General features: G+C 35.1%; 1 protein-coding gene and 4 long non-coding RNA genes across 8 annotated transcripts; all 5 read left to right on the forward strand.

The window, feature by feature from the left end:
- The first annotated feature begins 1,428 nt into the window (after positions 1-1,428).
- LOC138365399 (uncharacterized) lies at positions 1,429-3,192 on the forward strand. Its single transcript, XR_011228787.1, has 4 exons — positions 1,429-1,533; positions 2,330-2,450; positions 2,628-2,699; positions 2,967-3,192. It is a non-coding gene; the product is annotated as an uncharacterized lncRNA (long non-coding RNA).
- A 274-nt stretch (positions 3,193-3,466) lies between these two features.
- Positions 3,467-6,709, forward strand: LOC138365177 (uncharacterized). Of its 4 annotated transcripts, none has more exons than XM_069325237.1 (7): positions 3,467-4,019; positions 4,233-4,382; positions 4,562-4,759; positions 5,055-5,159; positions 5,422-5,651; positions 5,991-6,169; positions 6,549-6,709. In XM_069325237.1, exons 2-7 carry the CDS (start codon positions 4,337-4,339, stop codon positions 6,700-6,702), a joined length of 912 nt encoding a protein of 303 aa, XP_069181338.1. In that variant the 5' UTR covers positions 3,467-4,019; positions 4,233-4,336; the 3' UTR covers positions 6,703-6,709. The 4 variants fall into 4 exon arrangements, with proteins under 4 accessions (XP_069181338.1, XP_069181337.1, XP_069181339.1 ...); XM_069325236.1 differs by having other exon boundaries at positions 4,245-4,382; XM_069325238.1 differs by lacking the exon at positions 4,233-4,382 and having other exon boundaries at positions 3,468-4,019.
- Positions 6,710-11,232: 4,523 nt separating this feature from the next.
- On the forward strand, positions 11,233-12,263 carry LOC138365400 (uncharacterized). Its single transcript, XR_011228788.1, has 3 exons — positions 11,233-11,461; positions 11,623-11,740; positions 12,167-12,263. It is a non-coding gene; the product is annotated as an uncharacterized lncRNA (long non-coding RNA).
- Positions 12,264-14,932: 2,669 nt separating this feature from the next.
- On the forward strand, positions 14,933-15,958 carry LOC138365401 (uncharacterized). The gene is made up of 3 exons (XR_011228789.1): positions 14,933-15,161; positions 15,323-15,440; positions 15,867-15,958. It is a non-coding gene; the product is annotated as an uncharacterized lncRNA (long non-coding RNA).
- Positions 15,959-20,053: 4,095 nt separating this feature from the next.
- LOC138365402 (uncharacterized) lies at positions 20,054-22,126 on the forward strand. The gene is made up of 4 exons (XR_011228790.1): positions 20,054-20,469; positions 20,605-20,771; positions 21,003-21,187; positions 21,469-22,126. It is a non-coding gene; the product is annotated as an uncharacterized lncRNA (long non-coding RNA).
- Positions 22,127-22,517: the final 391 nt, after the last annotated feature.

A 22,517-nucleotide genomic window follows, 5' to 3' on the forward strand; every position in this document is an offset into this window, starting at 1 on the left:
TCCACAGGAGCTCCGTATTGCAGTCGCTCTCCATCTTGCTGCCCCTATCCACACTGTTCATAGGTGCATTTGCGGCGAGGCAGATGCTGACGTATATGGCAACCCATCCTCCGAATAGACAGTACGTTTTAATACTAAGTGTAATAAGTACATTTTCATAGTTACGTATTTAGTACATAAATGCACTTACCGGGCTGTTCCAGTTACCGGCCGGCCTCCCTAGAATATTCTCCCCGAAACGAGGAATACGTTTTCTTTAATGTAACGGGTGTGCTGTTTTCTTTTCTTAATTTTTGCGCATACTCAGTCAATTTTGCTTATACTTTTATACTCGGCCCAAATTTTGCCTTTATAATTTAAGGTATCACGAAAATTGGCCGCTTTTGAGGCAATTAAGCATAGCAGAAGCACAGTCACTGACATTCAAAGGAAAGAAGGAATGAGATAACTATTTATATTACGATTTAAATCCTTCTAATTTTTGCTCGTTCGTCAATGAGAACTGATCGATGCTAACGCACTGGCCAATAAACTGAATAATACTGGCCACTAAACAATAGATTGATTGATTGGTGATTGATGAAGATTAAGCCACCCAAAAGGTGGCACAGCCATGAATAGTCCGTAAGTGGATGCCCTCTCTGAGCCATTACCAGTATCAGTAGATGATACTGGAGATCTGTGGAGGTGCGATCGCACCCTGCCTGACGGGAGATGTCTCCCGTGACTAAACAATAAACTGAACCTATCATAAAGAAGAACGACGACCATTGACCGCCTAGTGCTCCAACAGAGTGTAACTGTAATTAACAATGCTCAAGTCCTGACTAGCAGTCAAATATTAATCCATCAGACACGAAGCAGAGCGTCTCCCAACATCAACTCTAGTGCAGGGTCCTGTTGAAAAAAAAATTCCGATTTTACATAGGTTTACCGTGACAGACACTAACAATAGTAGCCTTGAAGAGGAAAGGAAATCGGCAGATTCTCGAAGGTTTGCCTGATATTTTCCAGCTATACAGTACTTTAAAAGAAAAGTTAACAGATCTTTGACCTTTATCCTTCTGTTTCACCAATATTTACCAACCATCGGGATGAATACTTATATGACACAAACAAGACATATTAGTATGAAAAAGAACTAACAATTCTCCAAATAGTAGGACGTGATTCAGTTTTCATGGATATATTCATTTTCGGGTGTTCGACTTCAGTTTGGAAATATGAAAAGGCACAGTTTGGTGCATTCAGATGATAAAGCTTTATGACATTAATTACAAATGGCATAAGAAAGAAGCAAATATTAGTTATATTTAGAACCTATAACAGAAAATAATTTAAGTAAAACAGTTGATATAAAAAGCTGTATTTAATTAAAAGTTGTTAGTTTCATCGCAATGAATGTAAACATGTGATCATTCGTTCAAAAACAATAACACACGTGATCCTACATTTTGCAGTCATCGGGAGAACAAATCCTTCAAGCAAACTGCACCTACTATCAAGAAGAAGAAGATCCTAGATTTGGGCATGGTATGTATAGTTTTCTCGGCATTTATGTAAATAATTCCTTCATATGTAATATTTTACTAATTGAAAAGAATGCAAATGTTTCATTGCTGTTTAGTTAAATAATTTTCAAAAACTTGTTGCAGTATTAAAGTTTTGCTTGTTATGTGTAGGAAGAATATATTTTACTGCATATTGGTATACACATTCTAATACGTTTTTAGTATGCAGCATGTTGTTTTTATCAATTATGTTTTTTATAATAAGCTTCCTAGAAGGTTGTAACAGATCCCATGAGCACCACACCAGAAACAAATACCTATTTGATATTCCAAGAGAACGACTTAGTTAAACTAGAAATGCTTTACAAATCAAGGGACCTCGAATGTGGCCTTCCCAATTATGTTAAAGACTGTACCTCTCCCAACCAGTTTAAGTTAAAAACTAAGTACTAGCTAATTAACTCAATGTAACCTACCTCACCCCCAAAATGTCAACCCATCTCTTCTATTTAAAACAATGCTGTTTGTTGACCAAATTGTATTTTACTTTTTTTTCTGCCATGTTTCACCCCCCCCCCCTCCCTTTTTTTCCATTTTTTTTTCATTTTTTTCTTATTTTTTCTCAACACAATTTATACTTTAATCTCTTTTAGTATTAAGTTTTAGTCTTAGTGTTTTTCCTGCCCGAAACACTTTGCGTAATAGTGGCTTTAGGCATTGTATGTACTAGCTCTATCTATAAATCCATCTACTTTTGTATCTTACCTTGTATGTATGTACTTTACCTGAATAAATAATTGTATTTGTATTTGTAATAGGTAGATGATACAGAAAGCAGTACAATGTCTGTCACAAATCCTTTTACTGCGGCAGCATTAAGACCACAAGTCAGTAGAATAAATATGCCTGGAAGATCGACCCCAGCCAGCATACTAGCAGGTAAAAAAACATTTAATCAGCTTTTGACAAAATTACAAATAAAGATGTGTTATGTTATGTCATTGTGTTAGGTTAGCCTAGCTATTATTTTCAATTTGTTTTTTAATTTGTATTAGTATGCAGTACTAGGCTATTGTAACAAATTGGAATGTACAACGTCCAATATTTTTTTGGCAGATTCGTTCTTGGCTCCTGAAAACTATCTTTACTTACCAGATGTACCAAGAATAACTCCGGACAATAATGATGGTATTGTTTATAAAATCATTTGATTATGGCCTTTATAATACATTAATATCAAAGTTTACAACCTTGTGTAATACAGTAAGTCTTTGTTTTAACAATAACAACAGAATTTTTTTTCTATGCTCAGCATAATTGGCTTGAAATCCATCATCCCATTATAATTTCTATCACTTTGATTATTGGTTTAGACAATTACATCAAAACATTTAATGTTGCTTCTCTTGCTACAGTTATAATGTATCCTATTGAGAATGTATATTTTTTTAACAGAAGGTCTCCAGACACTAGCAATTTTAGCTAAAGAGAACCTCCATCGTGAATATTTTAAAATAAACTCGGCTCTCCAGAAAAAATGTGAATATATGAAGCGAAGTTTAAATATTGAGGACCTAAATTATCTGAAGCCTTCAAACAAGAAAGGAAAAGGAGAAAATTACTGCAGGATTATTGAAATCAATCAAACACAACATTCAAACTTATCAGAAGGTAATTTTTTATTTAGTTATTTATTCCATGACCCATGTTTGTGTGTTCCTATATCACAGTATAATGATAGGTTTAATTGCTAGTGTAGATTTAATTTTGCCTCAGACTTAAAATTATTTAGGTTTTTGGTGTTTTTTTATTCAAAATTTGTTTATAGATAATCCAAGGTTATAGTCAACTTCTCCTTGAAAACAGATATTTACCTGAATGCCACAAACTCTAGTAGCCTAGAAGAGTACAGGAAGCCCGCGGCTTGTCGAAATTCCCCCCATTTGCCTTTATGATCTTTTTTTAGGTATATTTAGAAATTCAGCACAGTTTTGGCAGTTACAGCTCTGGTGGGTAGGCAGTTCCATGTGTTAATAACCCTCTGGGTCAAAAATAATTTCCTGTTGTCAGCCCTACATTTTGGTTTGTTGAACTTGAAACCGTTGCTCTTTGTTTGTATTACATCTGAACCAAACTAGCCAAACTTTTTTTGATAATGTCATTGACTGCTTCATATCTGGCAATCTTTCCCTGTGTCTTATGACAGATTAGGCAATGGCTGCCATATTGGTCTGCCCTTGCATAGCCGCAAATACACCGGTGTTCGGTGGAGATAGGGGCAGCGATGGTCATAGACAGCAAAAAAAATGTAGATAGTTTACAAATTAAAAATAGATAAAGTGTTGTGGAATTACCATACTTAAAGGTTGATTTTCTGCCAAACAGCCCTTCTGCCTGCTTCTCTTTCACCTCCACACATTCAAAGTTCTGACTTCTCAACTAGTGTACCAACATATACTCAAACATATTTACCAGCTGCAGAACAAACACCAAAATCATTGAATTCTGGTACGTCCCTATTTGAACTATGTAATGTAATATAATCTTAGTACCTAGTATCTACTATATATATATATATATATCATAGTATAACTAACTCATTACTGAAAGCTGTCAGTTGTTCTAGATGCTTATATAATATGTATAAAATACACTTTTATTTATTACATCTATTTGCTCTTGAAGATTTTCCTGACTAATTTAGAATCCCATATTTCAAAGTACTTGCTGCAGAACTGGAGGAAATTTATGAATCTCAAGCAAGCATTTCTGATTGGCAAAAAAGAAGAAAAAATAGTGAGATTAAATGGGGAGAACGTAGGTCAATGTTGTTTAGCTGGACATTGTCAAAGTTGGGTGTTCCAGATAAAGGTAAATAACATCTTTAGTGTGTAATTATGGATAAATTTCAATGTAATTATGAAATGCATGATTAATGTCAATCTCTGAATACACTTAGATGTTTGTCATTTTTAAACTTGGTATACAATATTTCTAAATCCAATATTACCATTCAAAGTACATAATTACATTATTTTTTGGAAAACCAGGCAAATGTTGTGTACAATGTAGAAGTTGTGAGGCAAGCATAAAATGTGAAGACTGCTTTCATTTTTTGTGTCATAAATGTGATCAGCAGCAGCATTTTGTAATGCCTTTCCACCAGCGATTCTGCTGGAAAAATGGGTTCTTCGAGCCTTTAGACCCAACACAAACTGTGTGTTCAGATGGGAATGTCATTCACTGGAGTAAGTAATGTACCTGTAGTCTGTTTCTTATACTCTCATTTCTATCCTGAACCAAGCAGTGTTTTAAAAATTTTTTTAGTAGTTTTTGTATTGGTCATTTTCCTCATTAATTATTGATTACCTCATTAATTACAGATTTTTAGTTAAATAAATGAATTTTTATTTGTTATTAAATATAAATCTTTCATGTAACTCCAGTTAATGCTAAAAAAATTATTAGTAATTTAAAATGTAATGATTGAAACATGTATTTATTTTGCTGCATAGCTGATCTTGTAAATTTAATTGTTACCAGAGCCTGTTGTACCAGCACATCCACCTAATTCCTGCCCAAACTGCAGTGAGAGCAAGTTCACAACTTTAAGCTCCAATAATTTGTGCATCTTTGTAACTTTAAGTGGTAGGTTACTTTAAGAAACATTTATTTGATACTAGTATTGGTAGCTGGCATTGCTCAGGTGACCGAGGCTACAGTCTTCATCAATATAACCATTTATACTTCACTCTCTTTACCACTGTATCTTCACTTATGAAGACGTATTTATAACCATACAGAGACTTGTTTATGGGTTGGTTTACACATATATTGATAGCCACACTTGAATCCCTTGCCAAATAAAATTGTTTTACTTCAATTTTTTTTATTTTTTTGTGGGGGGCAGGAAGGTATGATCTGTATACCCCAATATTTAGGTGCAAGTGCGGATATGTAGATGAAGAACTTGGGAAAGCCATGCACCAGTCTGGTTTTTATTCAACTGGAAGAAATAGTAGCACTTTCTACAGCATAAATCTATTGGATTCCTGGCATTTTCTCAAGAGAAGCAGCCCTGGAACTTCTCTTCAGGCATTAGTTAGTGCACTGGAATTATTTGGTGCTTCTCGAGGGCGTGTAAGTTTTCATACCATTACTGTTTTAATAGTGCAAGTATTAAATTGGTGTATAAACTTAAAAACTAAGTTTGTTACTAAGCAAATGCAGTGTCATTATTTAAGAAATAGGGTTAAATATTATTAAATTAATAAATAGCATGAATATTCTAAATATATATTTTATATATGTCTAATATCATAAGAAATGGAATGGAAATACCAATCTTTAACAATTTCTCTTTTTATGTAATGCTCATGTAAGTATATTTTCATTTCCTGCAGGTATTTATAGTCTGTTGCTTAACATGCCACTGCTTGGCACTTTTTGATAATTACTTACACACATTTTACATCTTAGCATGGTCCCATCAATTTTGAAACAACAAAAAGAGTCTTCTTTGAATGGCGTTTCCATCAGTATGAACTTGGGAGAATAAAAGGAGAATTTGACAAGGGGTGCCCTGCATGTGATACAACACCTGTGGCTGTACATATTGATGGCAACAAGAAACTGTATCGTTACAACAAAGTTGGGAGGTAAATATTCAAGTTAAAATATTTAATGCTGCTCATTATTGTTAAGGTATAATGTAAGGTGTAGTAATATGTTAGTACTATAAACACAGCACTGTATAATATTTATATAGTGTCATGCAACTTTTAATCAGAATTTTTTTAATTGTTAACTGATTACACCTTTATTACTTGCCTTTCAACTTAAGTTGAATTTTTTTATTTGGACTAAGGCTTTACTAATTAGAAAATATTTATTTCACTATATACATTCATTTAGAATAGGAGGGATTATGATGTGAATGCCAGCTTGGGTAGTTGAATTAGTTTTAAGTGAAATGATGTTTAACTGTCATCAAAATGTCTCACACTATGAACATTCATTAATTTAATATCATTCCAGAGGGATCAGAAACTCATATTATTCTGGTGGTATCTTCGCTTGTGACAAAGAAGTTCAATATCACGTTTCCACTATTCAGAACCTTAAAACTCAAGTAAGAATATTTTTACATCTGTTCGAAAGCCTAAAAATAGGTTTTCAAATAGAAACCTAAGACCTAATACCAGGTTTTTACCCATACAATATTTGAAGAGTACCTTCATATATTAGCTTGAGACATTATCAATAATGTATATTAATTGGACGGTTCCTAACTATATCATGTTCAAAAAAATCTATAAAATATATGGAATGCATATTGAATGATTAAAAATATTACATAAAAAAAAATTACATTTATATATGACTAATATATATATATATATATATATATATATATATATATATATATATATATATATATATATATATATATATATATATATATATATATATATGCGAACAAGCCTGAATGGTCCCCAGGACATATGCAACTGAAAACTCACACCCCAGAAGTGACTCGAACCCATACTTCCAGAAGCAACGCAACTGGTATGTACAAGACGCCTTAATCCACTTGACCATCACGACCGGACATAATGAGGTGATAGCCGAGGCTATATGAACCACCCCACCGCCGGCACTCGGATAGTTATCTTGGGCATAGCATTTTACCAAATCACCTCATTCTTTGGGGCACACGTGAGGAACACAAATGCGAACAAGCCTGAATGGTCCCCAGGACATATGCAACTGAAAACTCACACCCCAGAAGTGACTCGAACCCATACTCCCAGAAGCAACGCAACTGGTATGTACAAGACGCCTTAATCCACTTGACCATCACGACCGGACATAATGAGGTGATAGCCGAGGCTATATGAACCACCCCACCGCCGGCACTCGGATAGTTATCTTGGGCATAGCATTTTACCAAATCACCTCATTCTTTGGGGCACACGTGAGGAACACAAATGCGAACAAGCCTGAATGGTCCCCAGGACATATGCAACTGAAAACTCACACCCCAGAAGTGACTCGAACCCATACTCCCAGAAGCAACGCAACTGGTATGTACAAGACGCCTTAATCCACTTGACCATCACGACCGGACATAATGAGGTGATAGCCGAGGCTATATGAACCACCCCACCGCCGGCACTCGGATAGTTATCTTGGGCATAACATTTTACCAAATCACCTCATTCATATAGGTGGGGTGGTTCATATAGCCTCGGCTATCACCTCATTATGTCCGGTCGTGATGGTCAAGTGGATTAAGGCGTCTTGTACATACCAGTTGCGTTGCTTCTGGGAGTATGGGTTCGAGTCACTTCTGGGGTGTGAGTTTTCAGTTGCATATGTCCTGGGGACCATTCAGGCTTGTTCGCATTTGTGTTCCTCACGTGTGCCCCAAAGAATGAGGTGATTTGGTAAAATGCTATGCCCAAGATAACTATCCGAGTGCCGGCGGTGGGGTGGTTCATATAGCCTCGGCTATCACCTCATTATGTCCGGTCGTGATGGTCAAGTGGATTAAGGCGTCTTGTACATACCAGTTGCGTTGCTTCTGGGAGTATGGGTTCGAGTCACTTCTGGGGTGTGAGTTTTCAGATGCATATGTCCTGGGGACCATTCAGGCTTGTTCGCATTTGTGTTCCTCACGTGTGCCCCAAAGAATGAGGTGATTTGGTAAAATGCTATGCCCAAGATAACTATCCGAGTGCCGGCGGTGGGGTGGTTCATATAGCCTCGGCTATCACCTCATTATGTCCGGTCGTGATGGTCAAGTGGATTAAGGCGTCTTGTACATACCAGTTGCGTTGCTTCTGGGAGTATGGGTTCGAGTCACTTCTGGGGTGTGAGTTTTCAGTTATATATATATATATATATATATATATATATATATATATATATATATATATATATATATATATATATATATATATATATATATATATATATATATATATATATATATATATAATTTTACTTTTGTCCAACAGAGTAGCCATATGTGTGGAGTGTCGACATTGAAAGCTGCCAAAAATAAACCTGTTTTATTTATTTTATTTATTTATTTTATTAATTTATTTATGCATATACAAGAATGTACATAAGGAATGTGAGGATACAAATATGGTAATTACAGTCTTGTAAAGCCACTAGCACGCGCAGCGTTTCGTGCAGGTCCTTAATCTAAGAAAATTTTAAGGAGGTAAATACTTGCAAAATTATAGACAAAAAATGATAACAGATTACATGAAATGAAAAAAAAGATGAGAGAAAATTGTAGGTACAGTATATTAAAGCACATAGGTAGCTAAGATTGAATGCAATGACAGCTTGAATGGTAGTTGACAAAAAAAATTGGTAGGCATAATACAGCAGAAACAATATAAGATTGGTTGCAATGACAGCTTGAATAGTAGTTGACAAAAATTGGTAGTCACAATACAGCATATGGCTAGCACATAAAAGAAGACAGCAATGAACACAATAATAAGGTTGTTTGAAATTACATAAAAATTAGGAGATTGGGTAACACTAGGTACAGAGCAAATTTAAAGCTCAGTGTAGGAAACTAAGAAGATGAAGTTAGGTACTTTTTGGTTTTGCTTTTAAATAAGGCAAAAGTTTTACAGTTTTTCAATTCACTAGGGAGTGAGTTCCATAAACTAGGTCCCTTAATTTGCATAAAGTGTTTACACAGATTAAGTTTGACCCTGGGGATATCAAAGAGATATCTATTTCTGGTGTGGTGAGAATGGGTCCTATTACATCTGTCCAGGGAGAGTTTCAGAGCATGGTTTGCATTTAAGAACAGGGTTTTGTAAATGTAGTTGACACAAGAGAATGTGTGGAGGGAGTTAATTTTTAGCAAGTTTAGGGATTTAAACAAGGGAGCTGAGTGTTGTCTGAAAGCTGAGTTAGTTATCATTCTGATAGCAGATTTTTGCTGTGTGATGATGGGCTTAAGGTGGTTTGCAGTGGTAGACCCCCATGCACAGATACCATAATTAAGATAGGGGTAAATTAGTGCATAATATAGTGAGAGGAGAGCAGAGTTAGGAACATAATATCTGATTTTGGAGAGTATACCAACTGTCTTAGAGACTTTCTTAGTTATGTGTTGAATGTGGGTGCTGAAGTTGAGTCTCTTGTCTAGGAATAGGCCAAGAAACTTGCCATCATCTTTATTACTGATGTTAATGTTGTCTATCTGTAGCTGAATTGCATTTGATGATTTGCTTCCAAATAAGATGTAGTAAGTCTTTTCGATGTTTAATGTTAGTTTGTTCGTTGACATCCATAAGTGGACTTTTTTTAATTCATTATTCACAACATTATTTAGTGTATGTGGGTTGAGGTTTGAATAGATAAGAGTAGTATCGTCAGCAAACAGTATAGGTTTGAGAATATTAGAGACATTAGGCAGATCGTTTATATATATAAGAAATAGAAGAGGTCCTAAGATGCTGCCCTGTGGCACTCCAACGGTAATTGGTAGAGTGGACGAAGTTGTATCATTGATGGTTACATATTGGTGTCTGTCACTAAGATAGGATCGGATGTAGTCAAGGGCAAGGCCTCGGATTCCATAATGCTGGAGTTTAAGTAAGAGGTAGTTGTGATTAACAGTATCAAAGGCTTTTCTTAGGTCAATGAAGAGTCCAATCGGAAACTCATTTTTGTCAAGGGCTGAGTAGATAACGTCAAGGAGACTAATGATTGCATCGTTGGTGCTCTTTTGGGACCGGAAGCCAAACTGGCAGGGGCTGAGTATGTCGAATTTTACGAGGTAGGAATAGAGCTGTTTGTAAATAATTTTTTCAAATATTTTTGATAGAATGGGTAGATTTGATATTGGTCTATAATTGTTTATGTCCGCCGGATTGCCTCCTTTAAGGACTAGCGTTACTCTTGCTTTTTTGAGGATATCAGGGAAGGTGTGACACTCTATAGATTTGTTGAACAGTAGTGCTATGGGTGCGGCAAGGGCATGGGAGGCTCTCTTGTACACAATGGACGGAATTTCACTGGTGTTCCCTGCCTTGGTTTTTAGAGAGTGTATGATGGACACAACATCTGCCGGGCTGATTGGTGAAAGGAGAAGAGAGTTTGGATAGCTGCCTGAGAGATATGTGTTAATATGTGTCTGAGTCTGTGGGATTTTACTGACAAGATTAGCACCAACCGATGAAAAGAAACTATTAAATTCATTTGCCATTTCTAAATCAGTTGACGGTATATCCCCATCCTTGTAGAGTTTTATTTGGTTATGTGAGTGTTGCTTAGTTCCTAGGATACTAGAGATAGTTTTCCAAGTATTTTTCATGTTGCCTTTTGCTTCATTGAATCTATTCACATAATATGCAAGTTTTGCCTTTCTTATGATACTGGTAAGCATTGATGAGTACCTTTTAGCTACTTCCTTTGAAACTAGGCCAATCCTAACTTTCTTCTCATATTCATGTTTCTTGTTGATTGAGTTGAGAATGCCACTTGTGAGCCATGGATTGTTTAATCTTTTGTCAGTTACTTGCTTTGTAAGAAGGGGACAATGAAGGTTGTAGAGGCTTAGAGTTTTGGAGAGGAAGAGGTTAGCTAATGAACTTATATTTATATAGCTAATGAATATAATGAATTTATATTCATTTAGAAGTTTGGATGAAACTGGCATAAGCATGGCTTCCTGTTGACATGGAATTATTCTTGCTGCATTAAATATGTATCAGGGAGAGCTCTACAGTTATGCCCACTATTTGCAAATGAACCGTTTACAAAATGTGTCCTTCATATGCCAGGATATCATCTGTAAATACTGGCCATGGGCCTTAAAGATTTCATCAAGAGAACAGAAGTTCTCACTTAGGCAAGGAAAGCCTTTTTTAGGAGTCCTACATGCCAAAGGACATTCTTGGTATTGTCAGGTAAATAATCTAATACTGTAATAATATTTTGACTTCGTTTTACTGTAAGTTGTAAAATATAATTTCTTTTAAACTCTTATATGTAAGGATTTATCTATGTTAAATGCAAATTGTTAATACAGTAGGTAGTTTTTAACAAACGCTATGCTATTATGTCAAAGGTTTTGTATGGAGGGCGGTGGCAAGAAGGAAGTGGCCTGACATCTGGGGAGGAGGCAGAGCAAGTATTTTCCTACCTTTCAAGATATAACAACAACACTAAGAACATGCTTAAAGCTGGTATGTGTAAATTTTTGTTTAATCTAGTTCTAAATTTTGTACCTTTCAATCATATCAGTACAATGGTAATATTTGATGGTTATATATATCCAGATAATGTTATAAAATAATATAAGAATATAGGAAATTGCAGAAAGTCATTTTGGCTCATATAAAGTAGCATTATACTCATATGCAACCAACATATACATGTATAATCCTTGTTTGAAAAATCAAGTTGTCCCTGTTTTAATGCTTTCTTTCACATCCTGATATTTTTAATCTTATTACTCTACCACTATTTTTGAGTTCTTTGTTTCCTCTGAAATAACAATTAATTCATTCCACTTAAGACAGCATCAATATCATCATCCTTTTACTTTCCAATCAGTATTTTGAGACACACAGTATTAAGATGTCAATGAATAACTAAATTTATTTCCACAGAGCGTACAGAAGAACTGACAGAGGGGGCACTCTTTTGGAATCACAGAAAAATTAATGGAATGCATCGGGCATTAGTTGCCAGATTCAGAAAGGTATTAACATATGAATTGTTCTTTACAATGAAAATATTTATTTATTTATTTATTTATTTATTTATGCATATACAAGAATGTACATAAGGAATGTGAGGATACAAATATGGTAATTACAGTCTTGTAAAGCCACTAGCACGCGCAGCGTTTCGGGCAGGTCCTTAATCTAAGAAAATTTTAAGGAGGTAAATACTTGCAAAATTTATAGACAAAAAAATGATAACAGATTACATGGAATGAAAAAAAAAGATGAGAGAAAATTATAGGTACAGTATATTAAAGCACATAGGTAGCTATGATTGATTGCAATGACAGCTTAAAATGGTAGTTGACAACAAATTGGTAGGCACAATACAGCAGAAACAATATAAGATTGATTGCAATGACAGCTTGAATGGTAGTTGACAAAAATTGATAGTCACAATACAGCATATGGCTAGCACATAAAAGAAGACAGCAATGAACACAATGATAAGGTTGTTTGATATTACATAAAAATTAGGAGATTGGTTAACACTAGGTACAGAGCAAATTTAAAGCTCAGTGTAGGAAACTAAATAGATGAAGTTAGGTACCTTTTGGTTTTGCTTTTAAATAAGGCAAAAGTTTTACAGTTTTTCAATTCACTAGGGAGTGAGTTCCATAAACTAGGTCCCTTAATTTGCATAAAGTGTTTACACAGATTAAGTTTGACCCTGGGGATATCAAAGAGATATCTATTTCTGGTGTGGTGAGAATGGGTCCTATTACATCTGTCCAGGGAGAGTTTCAGAGCATGGTTTGCATTTAAGAACAGGGTTTTGTAAATGTAGTTGACACAAGAGAATGTGTGGAGGGAGTTAATATTTAGCAAGTTTAGGGATTTAAACAAGGGAGCTGAGTGTTGTCTGAAAGCAGAGTTAGTTATTATTCTGATAGCAGATTTTTGCTGTGTGATGATGGGCTTAAGGTGGTTTGCAGTGGTAGACCCCCATGCACAGATACCATAATTAAGATAGGGGTAGATTAGTGCATAATATAGTGAGAGGAGAGCAGAGTTAGGAACATAATGTCTGATTTTGGAGAGTATACCAACTGTCTTAGAGACTTTCTTAGTTATGTGTTGAATGTGGGTGCTGAAGTTGAGTCTCTTGTCTAGGAATAGGCCAAGAAACTTGCCATCATTTTTATTACTGATGTTAATGTTGTCTATCTGTAGCTGAATTGCATTTGATGATTTGCTTCCAAATAAGATGTAGTAAGTCTTTTCGATGTTTAATGTTAGTTTGTTCGTTGACATCCATAAGTGGACTTTTTTTAATTCATTATTCACAACATTATTTAGTGTATGTGGGTTGAGGTTTGAGTAGATAAGAGTAGTATCGTCAGCAAACAATATAGGTTTGAGAATATTAGAGACATTAGGCAGATCGTTTATATATATAAGAAATAGAAGAGGTCCTAAGATGCTGCCCTGTGGCACTCCAACGGTAATTGGTAGAGTGGAAGAAGTTGTATCATTGATGGTTACATATTGATGTCTGTCACTAAGATAGGATCGGATGTAGTCAAGGGCAAGGCCTCGGATTCCATAATGCTGGAGTTTAAGTAAGAGGTAGTTGTGATTAACAGTATCAAAGGCTTTTCTTAGGTCAATGAAGAGTCCACTCGGAAACTCATTTTTGTCAAGGGCTGAGTAGATAACGTCAAGGAGACTAATGATTGCATCGTTGGTGCTCTTTTGGGACCGGAAGCCAAACAGGCAGGGGCTGAGTATGTCGAATTTTACGAGGTAGGAATAGAGCTGTTTGTAAATAATTTTTTCAAATATTTTTGATAGAATGGGTAGATTTGATATTGGTCTATAATTGTTTATGTCCGCCGGATTGCCTCCTTTAAGGACTAGCGTTACTCTTGCTTTTTTGAGGATATCAGGGAAGGTGTGACACTCTATAGATTTGTTGAACAGTAGTGCTATGGGTGCGGCAAGGGCATGGGAGGCTCTCTTGTACACAATGGACGGAATTTCACTGGTGTTCCCTGCCTTGGTTTTTAGAGAGTGTATGATGGACACAACATCTGCCGGGCTGATTGGTGAAAGGAGAAGAGAGTTTGGATAGCTGCCTGAGAGATATGTGTTAATATGTGTCTGAGTCTGTGGGATTTTACTGACAAGATTAGCACCAACCGATGAAAAGAAACTATTAAATTCATTTGCCATTTCTAAATCAGTTGACGGCATATCCCCATCCTTGTAGAGTTTTATTTGGTTATGTGAGTGTTGCTTAGTTCCTAGGATACTAGAGATAGTTTTCCAAGTATTTTTCATGTTGCCTTTTGCTTCATTGAATCTATTCACATAATATGCAAGTTTTGCCTTTCTTATGATACTGGTAAGCATTGATGAGTACCTTTTAGCTACTTCCTTTGAAACTAGGCCAATCCTAACTTTCTTCTCATATTCATGTTTCTTGTTGATTGAGTTGAGAATGCCACTTGTGAGCCATGGATTGTTTAATCTTTTGTCAGTTACTTGCTTTGTAAGAAGGGGACAATGAAGGTTGTAGAGGCTTAGAGTTTTGGAGAGGAAGAGGTTAGCTAATGAACTTATATTTATATAGCTAATGAATATAATGAATTTATATTCATTTAGAAGTTTGGATGAAACTGGCATAAGCATGGCTTCCTGTTGACATGGAATTATTCTTGCTGCATTAAATATGTATCAGGGAGAGCTCTACAGTTATGCCCACTATTTGCAAATGAACCGTTTACAAAATGTGTCCTTCATATGCCAGGATATCATCTGTAAATACTGGCCATGGGCCTTAAAGATTTCATCAAGAGAACAGAAGTTCTCACTTAGGCAAGGAAAGCCTTTTTTAGGAGTCCTACATGCCAAAGGACATTCTTGGTATTGTCAGGTAAATAATCTAATACTGTAATAATATTTTGACTTCGTTTTACTGTAAGTTGTAAAATATAATTTCTTTTAAACTCTTATATGTAAGGATTTATCTATGTTAAATGCAAATTGTTAATACAGTAGGTAGTTTTTAACAAACGCTATGCTATTATGTCAAAGGTTTTGTATGGAGGGCGGTGGCAAGAAGGAAGTGGCCTGACATCTGGGGAGGAGGCAGAGCAAGTATTTTCCTACCTTTCAAGATATAACAACAACACTAAGAACATGCTTAAAGCTGGTATGTGTAAATTTTTGTTTAATCTAGTTCTAAATTTTGTACCTTTCAATCATATCAGTACAATGGTAATATTTGATGGTTATATATATCCAGATAATGTTATAAAATAATATAAGAATATAGGAAATTGCAGAAAGCCATTTTGGCTCATATAAAGTAGCATTATACTCATATGCAACCAACATATACATGTATAATCCTTGTTTGAAAAATCAAGTTGTCCCTGTTTTTATGCTTTCTTTCACATCCTGATATTTTTAATCTTATTACTCTACCACTATTTTTGAGTTCTTTGTTTCCTCTGAAATAACAATTAATTCATTCCACTTAAGACAGCATCAATATCATCATCCTTTTACTTTCCAATCAGTATTTTGAGACACACAGTATTAAGATGTCAATGATTAACTAAATTTATTTCCACAGAGCGTACAGAAGAACTGACAGAGGGGGCACTCTTTTGGAATCACAGAAAAATTAATGGAATGCATCGGGCATTAGTTGCCAGATTCAGAAAGGTATTAACATATGAATTGTTCTATACAATGAAAATATTTATTTATTTATTTATTTATTTATTTATGCATATACAAGAATGTACATAAGGAATGTGAGGATACAAATATGGTAATTACAGTCTTGTAAAGCCACTAGCACGCGCAGCGTTTCGGGCAGGTCCTTAATCTAAGAAAATTTTAAGGAGGTAAATACTTGCAAAATTTATAGACAAAAAAATGATAACAGATTTCATGGAATGAAAAAAAAAGATGAGAGAAAATTATAGGTACAGTATATTAAAGCACATAGGTAGCTATGATTGATTGCAATGACAGCTTAAAATGGTAGTTGACAACAAATTGGTAGGCACAATACAGCAGAAACAATATAAGATTGATTGCAATGACAGCTTGAATGGTAGTTGACAAAAATTGATAGTCACAATACAGCATATGGCTAGCACATAAAAGAAGACAGCAATGAACACAATGATAAGGTTGTTTGATATTACATAAAAATTAGGAGATTGGTTAACACTAGGTACAGAGCAAATTTAAAGCTCAGTGTAGGAAACTAAATAGATGAAGTTAGGTACCTTTTGGTTTTGCTTTTAAATAAGGCAAAAGTTTTACAGTTTTTCAATTCACTAGGGAGTGAGTTCCATAGACTAGGTCCCTTAATTTGCATAGAGTGTTTACACAGATTAAGTTTGACCCTGGGGATATCAAAGAGATATTTATTTCTGGTGTGGTGATAATGGGTCCTATTACATCTGTCCAGGGAGAGTTTCAGAGCATGGTTTGCATTTAAGAACAGGGTTTTGTAAATGTAGTTGACACAAGAGAATGTGTGGAGGGAGTTAATATTTAGCAAGTTTAGGGATTTAAACAAGGGAGCTGAGTGTTGTCTGAAAGCAGAGTTAGTTATTATTCTGATAGCAGATTTTTGCTGTGTGATGATGGGCTTAAGGTGGTTTGCAGTGGTAGACCCCCATGCACAGATACCATAATTAAGATAGGGGTAGATTAGTGCATAATATAGTGAGAGGAGAGCAGAGTTAGGAACATAATGTCTGATTTTGGAGAGTATACCAACTGTCTTAGAGACTTTCTTAGTTATGTGTTGAATGTGGGTGCTGAAGTTGAGTCTCTTGTCTAGGAATAGGCCAAGAAACTTGCCATCATTTCTATTACTGATGTTAATGTTGTCTATCTGTAGCTGAATTGCATTTGATGATTTGCTTCCAAATAAGATGTAGTAAGTCTTTTCGATGTTTAATGTTAGTTTGTTCGTTGACATCCATAAGTGGACTTTTTTTAATTCATTATTCACAACATTATTTAGTGTATGTGGGTTGAGGTTTGAGTAGATAAGAGTAGTATCGTCAGCAAACAATATAGGTTTGAGAATATTAGAGACATTAGGCAGATCGTTTATATATATAAGAAATAGAAGAGGTCCTAAGATGCTGCCCTGTGGCACTCCAACGGTAATTGGTAGAGTGGAAGAAGTTGTATCATTGATGGTTACATATTGATGTCTGTCACTAAGATAGGATCGGATGTAGTCAAGGGCAAGGCCTCGGATTCCATAATGCTGGAGTTTAAGTAAGAGGTAGCTGTGATTAACAGTATCAAAGGCTTTTCTTAGGTCAATGAAGAGTCCAATCGGAAACTCATTTTTGTCAAGGGCTGAGTAGATAATGTCAAGGAGACTAATGATTGCATCATTGGTGCTCTTTTGGGACCGGAAGCCAAACTGGCAGGGGCTGAGTATGTCGAATTTTACGAGGTAGGAATAGAGCTGTTTGTAAATAATTTTTTCAAATATTTTTGATAGAATGGGTAGATTTGATATTGGTCTATAATTGTTTATGTCCGCCGGATTGCCTCCTTTATGGACTGGCGTTACTCTTGCTTTTTTGAGGATATCAGGGAAGGTGTGATACTCTATAGATTTGTTGAACAGTAGTGCTATGGGTGGGGCAAGGGCATGGGAGGCTCTCTTGTACACAATGGACGGAATTTCACTGGTGTTCCCTGCCTTGGTTTTTAGAGAATGTATGATGGACACAACATCTGCCGGGCTGATTGGTGAAAGGAGAAGAGAGTTTGGATAGCTGCCTGAGAGATATGTGTTAATATGTGTCTGAGTCTGTGGGATTTTACTGGCAAGATTAGCACCAACCGATGAAAAGAAACTATTAAATTCATTTGCCATTTCTAAGTCAGTTGACGGTATACCCCCATCCTTGTAGAGTTTTATTTGGTTATGTGAGTGTTGTTTAGTTCCTAGGATACTAGAGATAGTTTTCTAAGTGCTTTTCATGTTGCCTTTTGCTTCATTGAATCTATTCACATAATATGCAAGTTTTGCCTTTCTTATGATACTGGTAAGCATTGATGAGTACCTTTTAGCTACTTCCTTTGAAACTAGGCCAATCCTAACTTTCTTTTCATATTCATGTTTCTTGTTGATTGAGTTGAGAATGCCACTTGTGAGCCATGGATTGTTTAATCTTTTGTCAGTTACTTGCTTGGTAAGAAGGGGACAATGAATGTTGTAGAGGCTTACAGTTTTGGAGATGAAGAGGTTAGCTAATGAATTTATATCATGGGTATTATTGAATTCAGAATCCCAGTTAATATTGTAAAGTGCCTCTGTAAGATTGTCTAAAGCTGATTCACTGTGTAGCCTAAATGAAAGTTTCTTGCTTTTTGGTGGTGTTATGTCCATGTTCGCTATGAGAAAGGTAGGATAGTGGTCAGTTGTTCTGTCGTAGATTATACCAGATACAAGGGGAGCTGTTATGTTTGTCCATATGTGGTCCAAGGTAGTGGCTGATGTTTGAGTGACTCGGGTAGGTTTGGTGATTGTGGGGATTAGCATACAGGAGTTCATGCTGTTAAGGAAATAGTCAACTTGAGAGCAATTTTGTTGACCCAGGTCAATATTAAAATCTCCTCCCAGAATGAAGTGGTTTTTGTTGAGATTGTTGTTTATAATAAGATTCCTTAGGTTGTCTGAGAAAGAAGCTATGTTAGTATTGGGAAATCTATAGATGGCTCCAATAGTCAAAGAAGATTTAAGGGATTTAATTGAAAACTGAGCAAAAGTATATTCACAGTAGTCATCTCTGTCACTAATAACACTGTTGCAGATAAATGTATCTCGGTAATATATAGCTGTGCCACCACCTTTTTTATTAGGCCTACAGTTATGAATGGCTTTATAACCAGTTAAGTTGTAGAGTTGGGTATAGTCTTTATTTAGCCAAGTTTCTGTTAAAATAATGAACGATAGGTTAGTACCTATTGCTGTGAGTAATGCATTTAAATCGTCAAAATGTTTACCAAGTGATCTAACATTTTGGTTATAAACTGATAGACAGGTGCTAGTTTGAAGTTTGTTTTTAGCCTGGTGTGCTGTGAAATACTTGCAATAATGATGATCAATGTGCTGGTTGGTGTAGATATGAGACAGAAGATTTTGATCAGGATCAATATCAGTGTGCATAGGATGCAGAAGGATCACGATACAAGATACACGATAAAGCAAAACACAAGAATAAAAGCAAATACAATAAAATAGTAACAATTTAGAAGTAAAATAAAGATCCAATAGTTAGCCAGGGAGGACACAGAAGTTACATAAAATAAAAAAACAAAAAATCAGTAGAGACTGACAATATAAATGTAAAATAAAAAATAATAAGAAAAATGATAATCATAAAAAAAAATGATCTTGAAGATAATTAGCTTAGTAATGGTTAATTAACAGGGTAATAAAAAGCCCTAGGTTTAGTGACAAGGGGATTAACTAAGAACAAATAATTAAGAGTATAAAACAGGCAAAGATGACAAACAAAAAAAAATAAAAAAATAAAAATAAAAATAAACACCTTTGGAAAGGAAAGGCAGAGCTTAAGTACACTTTGGTTGTATGTGAGACTACAAATAATGTTCTGGTTATTCAGCTGATATCCCACAGAATTATATATGTAGAATTATATATAAATATACAATTGTTCTATACAATGAATCAAGTGTATATACATGTTTTTATTTATCTTTAATCTTATTATAAGACACTAATGGTGTTTCTTCTCATAGACAAAGTAAAATTGGATAAAAACCCACTTGTGTATTTGGGAAATTTATGTAAAGAATTACACCAAGTCTTTCACACACTCCTTGGTGCTTTGTCAAGGTCTGAATCTGAAAAACACATACTCAGACCTTGACAAAGCACTAAGGATAGTTCAAAAGACTTCGTTTAACTCTGAACATAAATTTTACAATAAATATGATGGCATTTATTTTTAAATAGGCCACAGAGACAGCTGCAGCAGTTTCAAATGAGATTCACAGGCTTAATGTCCCAGAATCTGTTATTGAGAAATGGAGATCAGAATTACTGATCATTGCAAGATCCTTAAATAACAGATCCTCTGCCAATAACATTGAGCATACAATCGAGGCATATGGAGAGAATATAAGGCATCGCAAAAATCAGATTACCACTTATGCAGGTAGACATTAATTGCTTTTTTGTTTGTTCACTGAAACCTAAACATTAATACAGTACACAGTTGTTAAATTAGTTTTTCTATGTAAAATACTATTGGTGCAAATCAAATATTTGATAACAACCTGAAACTTTACAGTTTCATCTAAAATGAGAGCTGTATTGAGAAACAAAAATGAAGTTGAGAAAAAAAACTACGAGATCTCATAAAAATCTACAATCAGAACCATCCGGATTTGTCTGAAGCAGATGTTTTAACAGGCATCCTTCCATGGCACAATTTATTGCTTCATCAAAACACAAGTGGTATTTACACAAGATCTAATGATTCATTAGTTTTCTCAGCATTTTCAAATATTTATATATTATTTGTATTAATATTACTTTTATATATGGAAAGACTGCAATACCATTAAACTGAGTTTGTTTTCTAAAGGTAAATTTTATAGATACAATTTTTAATGATGTTTAATTCACAAATGATTCCCATTATTATAATTTGTCAATCACATACTGTATTTTCATTTTGCATTATAGTGTCCCTGACTGAAAAAAGAAGTGCAGTGGAAAAGTTTGAGCTCCAGAAGAGATGTAGAGAGGAGGAATCACTAACCATTCAAGAAATGATAACATGGTTACAGTACTACAAAAAGAAAAGGGACAAACTATCAGAGTATATTCAAGAATTACAATGTGATTCTTTCCCTTCATGTCTCTGCAAGGTAAGAAATTCAAAATACTTTTTGCAATTTAGATCTTCAAAACACTCAACTCACTTAAATGTGTTCAATTAGTCAGAGTAATATTGCCATCACCTTTCAGATTTAAACTATGAAACACTTCAATTTTCAAGAGTGGTACTGTGGAGAATATGGCTTTTATTATTATTTGTATCCTTTTGTTTTACTTAATCTATACTTTTATATATTTGCATTATGCACAACTAAATAGGTACAGTATATATTTGACTCTTAATTAAGATGTTTTAAATATTATATTCCAGGATTCTAACACGTACACCATTGAAAACCCAATTCTGTCAGAAGAAGAGAAACATGGATTATTGGCTCTTCTCAAGCAGGGTCAAAAGCAATGTGCTGACAAGCTTACTGAAGCCAAACATTTATTTAGTTCCTACCAGCCAAATGAGGTCTATGAGCCTTTCTTGGAGCTCTTAGAAAGTGATGAAGATGAAGACATGTATTTACAAAATGAATAGATACAAATGAACAAATCCACAAGGGCCATGATGAGGGTTCGAACCTATGTCCGAGAGGATCCCACACGAGCCTTAATGGACTGTGTTACGACATGGCAAAAGAATTCCAACCGGGAGTTCAACTGACCTCAATCGTAGATTTAAGGCATCACGCTATTGTGATTTCTGTGTTTAACAAATAGATACAAGAAAGGCTCTTAAATTTTTAAATTTTTACTTACTTACTTTTGTCCTGTTGCTTGGTTACATGAATTGACCACACAAATTATGTTGCTTAGTTACAGAGATTCTTATAACTACATGAATTTTGTTGTTCTTTTATAAGCCCATTATGTGCCTCTAAAAATTTCCACTGCCACTCACAGGATGGGTATGTTGTGCATAATAAATAAGCTAAACTAATATTTTATATGCATATACTTTTGTCATTTAATACAATAAAACTGGGTTATATTAAAATATTTTCCTCATGCTGTGTTTTTCTCAACCCTCTGAAACTATCACTGGAAAAAAAAAAAGTGGTAGCCAAGAGGAGGATTCGAACCCCTCACAAAAAGATTGGTCAACATAAGGGAGGAATCCTGATTATATGTGGCATATTTAGTCGAGCATACAGACGTATGTAGGTGAAACCTTGCTGAACAATGGTGTGAGTTGAGCGCACTGAGAGTCGGTACAGTATCTCGCAAGTGTGTTCTAGACCACACTTGAAAGAAGATTAGTTAATATTTGCTATTCTGCTGCTTATATGCTCTTGGCAACAAAGTAAGGTGTAGTAGAGGGGATAGTAGTAATAATAAGAACTGCAGAGGGCCTATTGGCCCATACGAGGC

This window comes from Procambarus clarkii, chromosome 16 (assembly GCF_040958095.1).
Source record: "Procambarus clarkii isolate CNS0578487 chromosome 16, FALCON_Pclarkii_2.0, whole genome shotgun sequence".
NCBI classification, from domain to species: domain Eukaryota; kingdom Metazoa; phylum Arthropoda; class Malacostraca; order Decapoda; family Cambaridae; genus Procambarus; species Procambarus clarkii.

Excerpts from the sequence above, each read along its gene's own strand:
- LOC138365177 (XM_069325237.1), top strand. The coding sequence starts at position 4,337 with ATGTTGTTTAGCTGGACATTGTCAAAGTTGGGTGTTCCAGATAAAG. Across the intron at positions 5,160-5,421 it reads CATCTTTGTAACTTTAAGTG|GAAGGTATGATCTGTATACC; the intron begins GTAGGTTACTTT and ends TGTGGGGGGCAG. Across the intron at positions 6,170-6,548 it reads CGTTACAACAAAGTTGGGAG|AGGGATCAGAAACTCATATT; the intron begins GTAAATATTCAA and ends ATATCATTCCAG.